Source organism: Pteropus medius, unplaced genomic scaffold, assembly GCF_902729225.1.
Source record: "Pteropus medius unplaced genomic scaffold, Ma_sr-lr_union100, whole genome shotgun sequence".
NCBI classification, from domain to species: Eukaryota; Metazoa; Chordata; class Mammalia; order Chiroptera; family Pteropodidae; genus Pteropus; species Pteropus medius.
This window is the reverse complement of record NW_024354875.1, coordinates 37,232,560-37,245,743: the sequence shown is the minus strand read 5'-3', so window position 1 is coordinate 37,245,743 and position 13,184 is coordinate 37,232,560. Positions and strand designations below refer to the sequence as shown.

At 40.2% G+C, this 13,184-nt stretch overlaps 1 protein-coding gene across 1 annotated transcript in view; it reads left to right on the top strand.

Moving 5' to 3' along the window:
• Positions 1-13,184, top strand: part of TTN (titin) — a 295,008-nt gene that overhangs the window by 262,766 nt on the left and 19,058 nt on the right. Inside the window, 18 exon segments of the mRNA XM_039855355.1 lie at positions 110-406; positions 514-1,101; positions 1,195-1,497; positions 1,610-1,906; positions 3,320-3,607; positions 3,719-4,018; positions 4,282-4,584; positions 4,683-4,988; positions 5,102-6,868; positions 7,195-7,488; positions 8,187-8,474; positions 8,592-8,891; positions 8,989-11,055; positions 11,157-11,459; positions 11,577-11,882; positions 11,978-12,268; positions 12,364-12,660; positions 12,786-13,091. Coding sequence (XP_039711289.1) covers positions 110-406; positions 514-1,101; positions 1,195-1,497; positions 1,610-1,906; positions 3,320-3,607; positions 3,719-4,018; positions 4,282-4,584; positions 4,683-4,988; positions 5,102-6,868; positions 7,195-7,488; positions 8,187-8,474; positions 8,592-8,891; positions 8,989-11,055; positions 11,157-11,459; positions 11,577-11,882; positions 11,978-12,268; positions 12,364-12,660; positions 12,786-13,091 — 8,901 coding nt within the window.

Sequence of the window (13,184 nt, the reverse complement as noted above, 5' to 3'; positions counted from 1 at the left end):
AGTAAATATGTGGCTTTCACTTAAAATTTTTCTTTTGACAATGCAGGAAGAACATACATGGATAAAAATGTAATAATCTTATCTTTCTTTTGGTGTTTTACTTTCTTAGAAAAACCAAGCCCACCTGAAAAACTTGGAGTAACAAGTATATCCAAAGACAGTGTTTCCCTGACCTGGCTGAAGCCAGAACACGATGGTGGAAGCAGAATTGTACACTATGTCATTGAAACACTAGAAAAAGGACAGAAAAACTGGGTTAAATGCGCCGTGGTAAAGTCAACTCATCATGTTGTTTCTGGTCTGAGGGAGAATTCTGAATACTTTTTCCGGGTATTTGCTGAAAATCAAGCTGGTCTGAGTGACCCGAGAGAGCTTCTGCTTCCTGTTCTTATTAAGGAGCAGCTAGGTATGTCTAATTTTATGTAGAAGCAGAATTTGAAATTATTTGCACTGATTTGAGTTAACTTTTAGAAATTCTTTTTCACCTTCGTCTGCTATATTCTTCTTTTTCAGAACCACCTGAAATCGATATGAAGAATTTCCCAAGTCATACCGTATATGTTAGAGCTGGTTCAAACCTTAAAGTTGACATTCCAATTTCTGGAAAACCACTGCCCAAAGTGACTTTATCAAGAGATGATGTCCCCCTGAAAGCAACCATGAGATTTAATATTGAAGTTACTGCAGAGAACCTGACCATTAATCTCAAAGAAAGTGTTGCTGCTGATTCTGGAAAATATGAGATCACTGCTGCCAACTCCAGTGGAACAACCAAAGCATTTATTAACATCATCGTACTGGACAGGCCTGGTCCCCCGACTGGCCCTGTTGTTATTAGTGATATAACTGAAGAAAGTGTGACTCTCAAATGGGAGCCGCCAAAGTATGATGGAGGAAGTCAGGTTACCAATTACATTGTACTCAAGAGAGAGACAAATACTGCAGTGTGGGCGGAGGTGTCTGCAACAGTTGCAAGAACTGTGATTAAAGTCATGAAACTGACCAAAGGAGAAGAATACCAATTCCGCATCAAGGCAGAAAACCGCTTTGGTATCAGTGATCACATAGATTCGGCTTATGTGGTTGTCAAACTGCCATTCAGTAAGTTGTCAAACTTTTCAAAGATCCCAAGTTTTCATTTACATAAATGTTTTAAATATTTATATTAACCCACGGGATTTCTCTCTTTTGTAGCAACACCTGGTCCACCATCTACACCATGGGTTACTAATGTTACTCGAGAAAGCATCACCGTGAGCTGGCATGAACCAGTATCCAATGGAGGCAGTGCAGTTATAGGCTATCACCTGGAAATGAAAGATAGAAACAGTATATTATGGCAAAAAGTTAACAAAATGGTCATCCGCACAACTCACTTCAAAGTCACAACAATCAGTGCTGGACTTATTTATGAATTCAGAATATATGCAGAAAATGCTGCTGGTGTTGGAAAACCCAGCCATCCTTCTGAGCCAGTCCTAGCCATAGATGCCTGTGGTATGTATTTCATGAGGACGGTTCTGACTATTTAAAAATGCAAATCTTATTTCTACAAAACAAAATAATGTTGATATAAGTGCCACTAATCTGCTTTCCCTTATTACCATAGAACCACCAAGGAATGTTCGTATCACTGATATTTCAAAGAATTCTGTCAACCTTTCATGGCAACAACCAGCTTTTGATGGAGGAAGCAGGATTACAGGCTATATCGTTGAGAGACGAGACCTTCCAGATGGCAGATGGACCAAAGCCAGCTTCACCAATGTTATTGAGACTGAATTCACTGTCTCTGGCTTGACTCAGAATTCCCAGTATGAATTCCGTGTCTTTGCTAGAAATGCTGTAGGTTCCATCAGTAATCCATCTGAGGTCGTAGGCCCCATTACATGCATCGATTCTTATGGTAAGCATTTTTAGCACTTTGAATCCCAACAGCAGTTTAACTCAATATCTTTCTTATTTTTCTTGGTTCTAATCCATATAATAACTTTCATTATGCACCTTAGTTATATTTTTAGAATTTTAGATTTCTAATCCATAAAAATAACTTTTATTATGCACCTTAGTTAGAAATTATAACCTAGCTGAGCATCTTAAGAAAATTCTTTAAACTCTCCAGGCCTCTTGACTTAACCATAAAACGTGAGATTTGGACTACAGAATATCTGAAGTTCTTTCCAACTTCAACATTTTGTGATTCTTTGGTTGTAAGAGTTGGTGCTTTCACTCTTATTTTAAATTATCAAAGTCAATCATTAAAAACCACAGTTGAGTGCCCAGAGGTGTTTGTTAATGATGATATTAGCTAGCAACAGCTGGTATATACTGAGTGCTTGCCTTGAATTCTCTCCCTTAGTTCTAACGCCCCTAAGATTAGCCCATTTTACAAAAGAGAAACTGAGGTTTGGAGCGCTTGTATAACTTCCCCAACCTCAAACAGCTCATTAGTGATAGACTGGGAATTCAAACGGATAGATGCCGGAACTCTCTGTACATTGCTCTGTCCGAAATATACATACTTGACCATTTTGGAAAATAGGTGGCATATTCAACTCAACAGTGGTTTAAAAATTAAAGTTTCATGAGAGTTAGGTACCCTGTGACAGTTTTTTCTAAAAGTTCTCCATTTTCAAGGAGGAGTCTCTGTGATGTCTGGTCAAAAGTATCCACTCACATCTTCATGCTGAGAATTTCAGGGCTGCTCTTCATGAATCAGGCTTTGTGGACCCTGCATCAGTATTTGTGAGACTATGAGGCAAATCAAATTAATTTCTGTTCTTCAAAAATTCTAAGCAGCCTGGCAGAAAATCTGTCCAGTAAAGTATGTAGCCATTTGAGCAGAGAATTCAGACTTCAAGGGTCTGACCTGAACTGCCCACACCTGGATACCGGTGAACTGGGAAGGGAAAATAAAAAGAATCGGAGGTAGAGGAAGAAGATAGAGAACCTAGAGTGAAAAAAAAAAAATGTATAATGCAGGTTCTTCAGTGATGTTCTTACTACTATATCCCATTTCATCACTGGACCCAAACACCTAATAGACTTTAAAGTACATTTTAAATGAATTTAAGTCCCTGTGCGATTAATGCAGTGTCATTGGGGTTCGGTGCTTGCCCATATCTTTCTTCCCCATCTGGGATAGAAAAGAGGCTTGTAAAATTTAAATGTTTAAAATAATAGGTAAATAGGATTAGAACTACCATGTGTGTATATATATATATCTCATTTAAAAAAGGCCAATGACCTTATTTTGAAGTTCACAATTATTTTTTTTCCTCTTGATTTTTTAAATATGTCTCATCTGTTTTTCTTGCAGGTGGACCTGTAATTGATTTACCTCTAGAATATACAGAAGTTGTCAAATACAAAGCAGGCACATCTGTGAAGCTCAGAGCTGGCATCTCAGGCAAACCTGAGCCTACAATTGAGTGGTATAAAGATGATAAAGAGTTACAAACCAATGCACTATTGTCTATAGAAAATACCACTGACCTTGCATCTATACTCATCAAAGATGCAACTCGCCTTAATAGTGGAAGCTATGAATTAAAACTGAGGAATGCCATGGGCTCAGCCTCAGCCACCATCAGAGTGCAAATCCTTGGTAGGTACTGAATACAGGCCAACATCGTATTTTGTTGGCCTAAAATTCAATAATTTTAAATAATAACCTTTTCAAAAATACTAACATATTGTTTTGTTCTTTCACTGGCAGACAAACCAGGACCTCCAGGCGGACCAATTGAATTTAAGACCGTCACTGCTGAAAAGATAACTTTTCTCTGGCGGCCTCCAGCAGATGATGGCGGTGCAAAAATCACTCACTACATCGTGGAAAAGCGTGAGACAAGCCGTGTCGTATGGTCTATGGTGTCTGAAAATTTGGAAGAGTGTATCATTAAAACCACCAAGATTATCAAAGGAAATGAATACATCTTTCGGGTTCGAGCTGTGAACAAATACGGAATTGGTGATTCACTGGAATCTGATCCAGTGGTAGCAAAGAATGCATTTGGTGAGACATTATTCCATTAGAAAATTGAAAGCAAACACTTCAATATTTTAAAAATAAATGTAAACTCTTCTAACTTGTTAATTTGTTTCCTTAGAATGATTTTCACTTTCTTTCATATGATATCTCCTCTCATCATCTTTTTCACAAGGTGGAAAGTATAATAAATGAAATTAATATTCTTGGATAAGACTAAAAGATTAAAAGATAGAATATATCAGTAATGTTGACCTTTTGAACTCATTTTCCTTTTCCTTTCTAAATAGTTACACCAGGGCCTCCAAGCATACCAGAGGTGACAAAGATTACCAAGAATTCAATGACCGTTGTCTGGAACAGACCAGTTGCAGATGGTGGTAGTGAAATAAGGGGCTATTTCCTTGAGAAACGAGACAAGAAGAGTCTAGGATGGTTTAAAGTCCTAAAGGAGACTATCCGTGACACCAGAGAGAAAGTGACAGGGCTCACGGAAAACAGTGACTATCAATACCGAGTTTGTGCTGTAAATGCTGCCGGACAGGGTCCATTTTCTGAACCATCTGACTTCTACAAAGCTGCAGATCCTATTGGTAAGTGCTCATAAATGCAGCATCTTCACCTATGTCTTTTTTCATGTCACTAAATTGTGTGTGGTTATGTAATTACTATATGTAAATGGCCATTCCAGATCCTCCAGGCCCACCGGCTAAGATAAGAATTGCAGATTCAACTAAATCATCCATCACTCTTGGCTGGAGTAAACCTGTCTATGATGGGGGCAGTGCTGTTACTGGATATGTTGTTGAGATGAGACAAGGAGAAGAAGAGGAATGGACTATTGTCTCTACCCAAGGAGAAGTCAGAACCACAGAATATGTAGTATCTAACCTGAAACCTGGAGTCAATTACTACTTCCAGGTATCTGCTATAAACTGTGCTGGTCAAGGAGAACCTATAGCAATGACTGAACCTGTACAAGCTAAAGATATACTTGGTATGTACCTACTGGTATGATTATGTTTTTATTTTTCTTATTAGAGTACTTCCAGGAAGTCACTCATTTTCTTGCTTTAAAATTCATTGTATTTGTTCATTTTATGTCTACAGAGGAACCAGAGATCGACCTAGATGTGGCTCTCAGAACATCTATTATAGCTAAAGCTGGCGAAGACGTACAAATATTGATTCCCTTTAAAGGCAGACCTCCACCTACTGTCACATGGAGAAAAGATGAGAAGAATCTTGGCAGCGATGCCAGATACAGCATTCAAAACACTGATTCATCTTCATTACTCATTATTCCTCAAGTAACTCGTAATGATACAGGAAAATATATTCTCACAATAGAAAATGGAGTTGGCGAACCAAAGTCTTCAACTGTAAATGTTAAAGTGCTCGATACACCAGCCGCCTGCCAGAAACTACAGATTAAACATGTTTCTCAAGGCACAGTCACTTTGTTCTGGGATCCTCCTCTCATTGATGGAGGATCTCCCATAATTAATTATGTCATTCAAAAGAGAGATGCCACCAAGAGAACATGGTCTGCAGTGTCACACAAATGTTCTAATACAACCTTTAAGGTAACAGATTTGTCAGAGAAAACTCCATTCTTCTTTAGAGTTCTTGCAGAAAATGAAATTGGAATTGGGGAACCCTGCGAAACCACAGAGCCTGTGAAGGCTGCCGAAGTACCAGCTCCTATACGGGACCTCTCGGTGAAAGATTCAACGAAGACATCTGTTATCCTGAGCTGGACCAAGCCTGACTTTGATGGTGGTAGTATCATCACAGAATATGTTGTAGAAAGGAAAGGTAAAGGAGAACAAACATGGTCACATGCTGGCATAAGTAAGACATGTGAAATTGAGGTTAGCCAACTTAAAGAACAGTCAGAACTGGAATTCAGAGTGTCCGCCAAAAATGAGAAAGGACTGAGTGATGCTGTCACTATCGGGCCAATCACAGTGAAAGAACTTGTAATTACACCTGACGTTGACCTGTCAGAAATCCCTGGGGCACAAGTCACTGTGAGAATTGGGCATAACGTGCACCTCGAATTACCTTATAAAGGAAAACCCAAACCATCTATCAGTTGGCTGAAAGATGGTTTGCCATTGAAAGAAAGTGAATATGTTCGTTTCAGTAAAACTGAAAACAAAATTACTTTGGATATTAAAAATGTCAAGAAGGAAAACGGAGGAAAATACACCATTATTCTTGATAACGCGGTTTGTAGAAACTCATTTCCCATTACAATCATCACACTTGGCCCACCATCAAAGCCCAAAGGTCCTATCCGATTTGATGAAATCAAAGCTGACAGTGTCATAATGTCATGGGATGTGCCTGAAGACGACGGAGGAGGAGAGATTACCTGTTACAGCATCGAGAAGCGGGAAGCTTCACAAACTAATTGGAAGATGGTGTGTTCAAGTGTTGCCAGGACAACTTTCAAAGCTCTTAATCTAGTCAAAGACTCCGAATACCAATTTAGAGTAAGGGCAGAAAACAGATATGGAGTCAGCCAGCCACTTGTCTCAAACATTATTGTGGCAAAACACCAGTTCAGGATTCCTGGCCCTCCAGGAAAGCCAGTTATATACAATGTGACTTCTGATGGCATGTCACTAACTTGGGATGCTCCAGTTTATAATGGTGGTTCAGAAGTCACTGGATTCCATGTTGAAAAGAAAGAAAGAAATAGCATCCTCTGGCAAAAAGTTAATACATCACCAATATCTGGGAGAGAATATAGAGCTACTGGATTAATAGAAGGCCTGGATTACCAGTTCCGTGTGTATGCTGAAAATTCTGCCGGCCTAAGCTCACCTAGTGACCCAAGCAAATTTACGTTGGCTGTTTCCCCAGTAGGTAAGCGATCGAGCATTATTCACATATATTTAATTTGTCAACTGAATGTGTTAGTAACACACAAATCAAATATTGCTTTTCTTCCACAAATCACCTTCTCACATATCTTCTTATCACTAGAGAGCTGGTTAGGTAAAGGAAGGGAGATGACTTTAAATCAGTCTAATAAAGTAATTTCAAGTTATTTTTGAAGACTATGATATAAAAAATTGAAATCAATGACTAAAATGAGCTTGTGGAATTTGTTGGTTTCATTTTTCTTCCATCGATGATTAAGAGTTGATTGCAGAAATAATGATGCAGTTAACTTCCATATAATTTTTTAGATCCACCTGGCACTCCTGACTACATTGATGTCACCCGAGAAACTATCACACTTAAATGGAACCCACCTTTGCGTGATGGAGGCAGTAAGATTGTGGCATACAGCATTGAGAAACGGCAAGGGAGTGATCGTTGGCTTCGATGCAACTTTACTGATGTCAGTGAATGTCAGTACACAGTTACAGGACTTAGTCCTGGGGATCGATACGAGTTCAGAATAATTGCTAGAAACGCTGTTGGAACTATAAGCCCACCTTCACAGTCTTCTGGTATTATTATGACAAGAGACGAAAATGGTAAGCATTTACAACTGATTTCCAGTAAGGCTAAGAACACTCACGTTTAAAAAAATACTTTTAGTCCATTGTCTATACAATAGGAACAAGAACATCATTTCATACAGATTACCTGAAGTTGTTATGTGGATGAATTAGATTGTCTACCTTTCAAATGAAAAGAAGAAAAAAAAATGTAATTGGCCATGTCTGTTATTTCTCTCCATTCCCATATAAATAGTGTGCAACTGGGAATGAGTTTTTAGCTTTGTAATTTCAGTCATTTATAATAAGTAAAGAAAAAGGTTCTGAAGAATAACTGTCCATCTTTACTAAAGTTATTAAAATACAACGTACATCCAACAGCATAATCATTGCCTTGCTTGAGTGCAGATGATAGCCTTATACAGGAACTTGTTTAAATATGCAGCAGTATTTGGAAGTAAATAGTCCATAAAAGTTTTGTTTCTCTTTTTATAAATGGCAACGCAAGCTAAATAACATGACAAACAATAACAAAGGAGATAACCTAATATTATGTAAATGTTTAACCCCATAATCTAAATTCTCAATTATCAGTCTTGCTTTCAGAATAGCCTTTGATAATACAGAACAAGCATTACCCTTCCAGGCTTTATGATATGGGGCTAATAAAAAACATGTTTATTCATATTTTTATCAAGACAAATTAATACATATTATTTCTATTTCTTTTATAGTTCCACCAATAGTAGAGTTTGGCCCTGAGTACTTCGATGGCCTCATTATTAAGTCTGGAGAGAGCCTTAGAATTAAAGCTCTGGTGCAAGGACGACCAGTACCTCGAGTAACTTGGTTCAAAGATGAAGTCGAAATTGAAAAGAGGATGAATATAGAAATAACCGATGTCCTTGGATCCACCAGCCTCTTCGTTAGACATGCTACTCGGGACCATCGCGGTGTATATAAAGTGGAAGCCAAAAATGTATCTGGCTCTGCAAAAGCAGAAATTACAGTGAAAGTGCAAGGTACTTCTCAAATAGCTTCTTAACCTTACAAATTATGGGACTTAGATTAGAGGCAGGCCTGATTGCATTATAATGGACAAGAGAAAAGAAAATAACTCTGGAACTTCTTTCTCATAGATACCCCAGGAAAAGTCGTTGGGCCAATAAGATTCACAAACATTACTGGCGAGAAGATGACCCTCTGGTGGGATGCTCCGCTCAATGACGGCTGTGCTCCCGTAACCCACTACCTCATTGAAAAACGAGAAACCAGCAGACTTGCTTGGGCGCTCATTGAGGATAACTGTGAAGCCCACAGCTATACCGCCACTAAACTAATAACTGGCAATGAATACCAATTCCGCGTTTCTGCAGTTAACAAGTTTGGCGTTGGCAGACCACTTGATTCTGACCCAGTGGTTGCTCAAATACAATACAGTAAGTGTCTATTTTTACAAAGTAGTACTGTCATAAGATTAACTTCCAAGCAAACATGTCTAACTGGTTTCTTTCTTTCTTTGTTCTCATTTTACAGCTATACCTGATGCCCCTGGCACTCCAGAACCTAGTAACGTAACAGGGAATAGCATTACCCTGACATGGGCAAGACCAGAATCAGATGGTGGCAATGAAATTCAACATTATATCCTTGAAAGGAGAGAAAAGAAAAGCACACGATGGGTGAAAGTGATCAGCAAACGACCAATCTCAGAGACAAGATTCAAAGTCACTGGTCTGATAGAGGGCAATGAGTATGAATTCCGTGTCATGGCTGAAAATGCTGCAGGAGTAGGACCTGCCAGTGGTATCTCAAGATTAATCAAATGTAGAGAGCCAGTCAGCCCACCAAGTGCTCCCACTGTGGTCAAAGTGACAGACACATCAAAGACAACTGTGAGCTTAGAATGGTCTAAGCCAGTGTTTGATGGAGGCATGGAAATAATTGGGTATATTATTGAAATGTGCAAAGCTGACTTGGGAGACTGGCACAAGGTGAATACAGAGGCATGTGTGAAAACAAGATATACAGTCACAGATCTACAAGCGGGTGAAGAATACAAATTCCGGGTTAGTGCTATCAATGGTGCTGGGAAAGGAGACAGCTGTGAAGTGACTGGAACAATTAAAGCAGTTGACCGATTAACAGCTCCTGAGTTAGACATCGACGCAAACTTCAAGCAGACTCATGTCGTTAGAGCTGGGGCCAGTATTCGCCTTTTCATTGCCTACCAAGGTAGACCTACTCCTACAGCTGTGTGGAGCAAACCCGACTCTAACCTTAGCATTCGGGCTGATATCCATACCACAGACTCCTTCAGCACCCTCACTGTGGAAAACTGCAACAGAAATGACGCAGGGAAATATACCCTTACAGTAGAAAACAACAGTGGTAGTAAGTCAATCACATTCACCGTAAAGGTGCTAGACACTCCAGGCCCACCTGGCCCGATTACCTTCAAAGATGTGACCCGGGGATCTGTCACACTGATGTGGGATGCCCCTCTCCTTGATGGTGGTGCCAGAATCCATCACTATGTGGTAGAGAAACGAGAAGCAAGTCGCCGTAGCTGGCAGGTTGTCAGTGAAAAATGCACTCGTCAGATCCTCAAGGTCAATGACCTGACAGAAGGCGTTCCATACTATTTCCGTGTTTTTGCAGAAAATGAGTATGGTGTTGGTGAACCCTATGAAATGCCAGAACCATTGGTAGCTACAGAACAGCCTGCTCCACCTAGGAGACTTGATGTCGTTGACACAAGCAAATCTTCTGCAGTCTTAGCTTGGCTTAAACCTGACCATGATGGAGGCAGCCGAATCACTGGCTACCTGCTCGAAATGAGACAAAAGGGATCTGACTTCTGGGTTGAAGCTGGTCACACCAAACTGCTGACTCTCACAGTGGATCGCCTGGTTGAGAACACGGAATATGAATTCCGGGTGAAGGCCAAGAATGATGCTGGTTACAGTGAACCCAGGGAAGCCTTCTCTTCTGTCATCATCAAGGAACCTCAAATTGAGCCCACTGCTGATCTCACTGGAATTACCAATCAGCTCATAACTTGCAAAGCAGGAAGCACATTTACCATCGATGTGCCAATCAGTGGCCGTCCTGCCCCCAAAGTTACATGGAAGCTGGAAGAAATGAGACTAAAGGATACAGATCGAATGCATATCACAACAACAAAAGACAGAACCACCTTGTCTGTAAAGGATAGCATGAGAGGTGACTCTGGAAGATACTTCCTGACCCTGGAAAATACAGCTGGTGTCAAAACATTTACCATCACAGTTGTAGTCATTGGAAGGCCAGGTCCAGTAACTGGCCCCATCGAGGTTTCATCTGTCTCGGCTGAATCATGTGTCCTTTCATGGGCTGAACCTAAAGATGATGGAGGCACCGACATTACTAATTACATAGTTGAAAAGCGTGAGTCAGGAACAACAGCCTGGCAGCTTGTCAATTCCAGTGTCAAGCGCACTCAAATTAAAGTCACTCATCTTACAAAATACATGGAATATTCCTTCCGTGTCAGTTCAGAGAACAGATTTGGCGTCAGTAAGCCTCTAGAATCAGCACCAATAATTGCTGAGCATCCATTTGGTAAGAAAAATAAAAATCATATTTCAAAGTCTCTATTATTAAATGTTTCCCCTGAATTTTATAAAATTGTATTTATATTTGATGCCTTTGTTTATATTTAGTCCCACCGAGCGCTCCTACCAGACCTGAAATCTACCACGTGTCTGCCAACACCATGTCTATTCGTTGGGAAGAACCCTATCATGATGGTGGCAGTAAAATCATCGGCTACTGGGTTGAGAAGAAAGAACGTAACACCATTCTTTGGGTGAAAGAAAACAAGGTGCCATGCTTAGAGTGCAACTACAAAGTGACTGGTTTGGTAGAAGGACTGGAATATCAGTTCAGAACATATGCACTCAATGCCGCAGGCGTTAGCAAAGCCAGTGAAGCTTCAAGACCTATGATGGCTCAAAACCCAGTTGGTATGTATCAAAATTTAAGGGTATATTTGTTTCGTGGCATAGCAAAAGCAGTAGCAGTAGTAGTAGCAGTAGAATTCAGAGTTGTATTTTTTAATCTTATTTTTGCATCCTTTCCAGATGCACCAGGAAGACCAGAGGTGACAGATGTCACAAGATCAACAGTGTCACTGATTTGGTCTGCACCAGTGTATGATGGAGGCAGCAAGATTGTGGGCTACATCATAGAGCGTAAGCCAGTCAGTGAAGTTGGAGACGGTCGCTGGCTGAAGTGCAACTATACCATCGTATCTGACAATTTCTTCACTGTGACTGCTCTCAGTGAAGGAGACACTTATGAATTCCGTGTATTGGCCAAAAATGCAGCAGGCGTAATTAGCAAAGGATCAGAATCTACAGGGCCTGTCACTTGCAGAGATGAATACGGTAAAAAAAATACTCAATGTTCTCCCTTTAAACTATCACAATTTGTATGAAATAAACTGTCATGTATTCATTCGCATTTGTTTTGCCTATGACAGCTCCACCCAAAGCCGAACTGGATGCCAGATTGCAGGGCGAACTGGTTACCATCAGAGCAGGCTCAGATCTTGTTCTTGATGCCGCAGTTGGTGGCAAACCTGAACCCAAAATTATCTGGACCAAAGGGGACAAGGAACTAGATCTCTGCGAAAAAGTCTCTTTGCAATATACGGGCAAAAGAGCAACTGCTGTGATTAAGTTCTGTGACAGAAGTGACAGTGGAAAATACACCTTAACAGTGAAAAATGCCAGTGGGACCAAGGCTGTGTCTGTTATGGTCAAAGTTCTTGGTAAGTATGTCAAATGTTCTTTTATTTTTATAGCACTTTCAAGGGTTGACAGAAAGAAAGATCTTTATCATTGCTTGTCATTACACACATTTCAGATTCCCCTGGCCCATGTGGAAATCTCACCGTCAGCAGAATAACAGAGGAGAAGTGCACTTTAGCCTGGAACCTTCCAAAGGAAGATGGAGGAGCAGAAATGACTCACTACATTGTGGAGAGACGTGAGACTAGCAGGCTCAACTGGGTGATTGTTGAAGGCGAATGCCCAACACTATCCTATGTAGTTACCAAACTCATCAAGAACAATGAATACATATTCCGAGTGCGCGCGGTAAACAAATATGGCCCTGGTGTGCCTGTTGAATCACAGCCAATTGTAGCCAGAAACTCATTCAGTGAGTATTGACACTTTTAAACAACTTGGTAATTGAAATGTAATGGAATCGGGAAGGGGTTGGGGGGAAGAGAGCGGTTATATCCATAGCAATTCTGACCCTTATTTTCATAAAACTATAAACAGCTATTCCATCACAACCTGGCATTCCTGAAGAAGTTGGAGCTGGCAAAGAGCATATCATCATTCAGTGGTTAAAACCTGAATCTGATGGTGGCAATGAGATCAGCAACTACCTAGTGGACAAACGTGAGAAGAAGAGCTTGCGCTGGACACGTGTCAACAAAGACTATGTAGTGTATGATACCAGGCTGAAGGTGACGGGCCTGATGGAAGGTTGTGATTACCAGTTCCGGGTGACTGCAGTAAATGCTGCTGGTAACAGTGAACCCAGTGAAGCTTCCAACTTTATCTCATGCAGAGAACCATCATGTGAGTTCCAAGAATCATACCTAAACTAATACCCATTAAAACTTTATTACAAATAATTTTCCAAAATGCCACTTCCAAGAACTTGTAGAATGT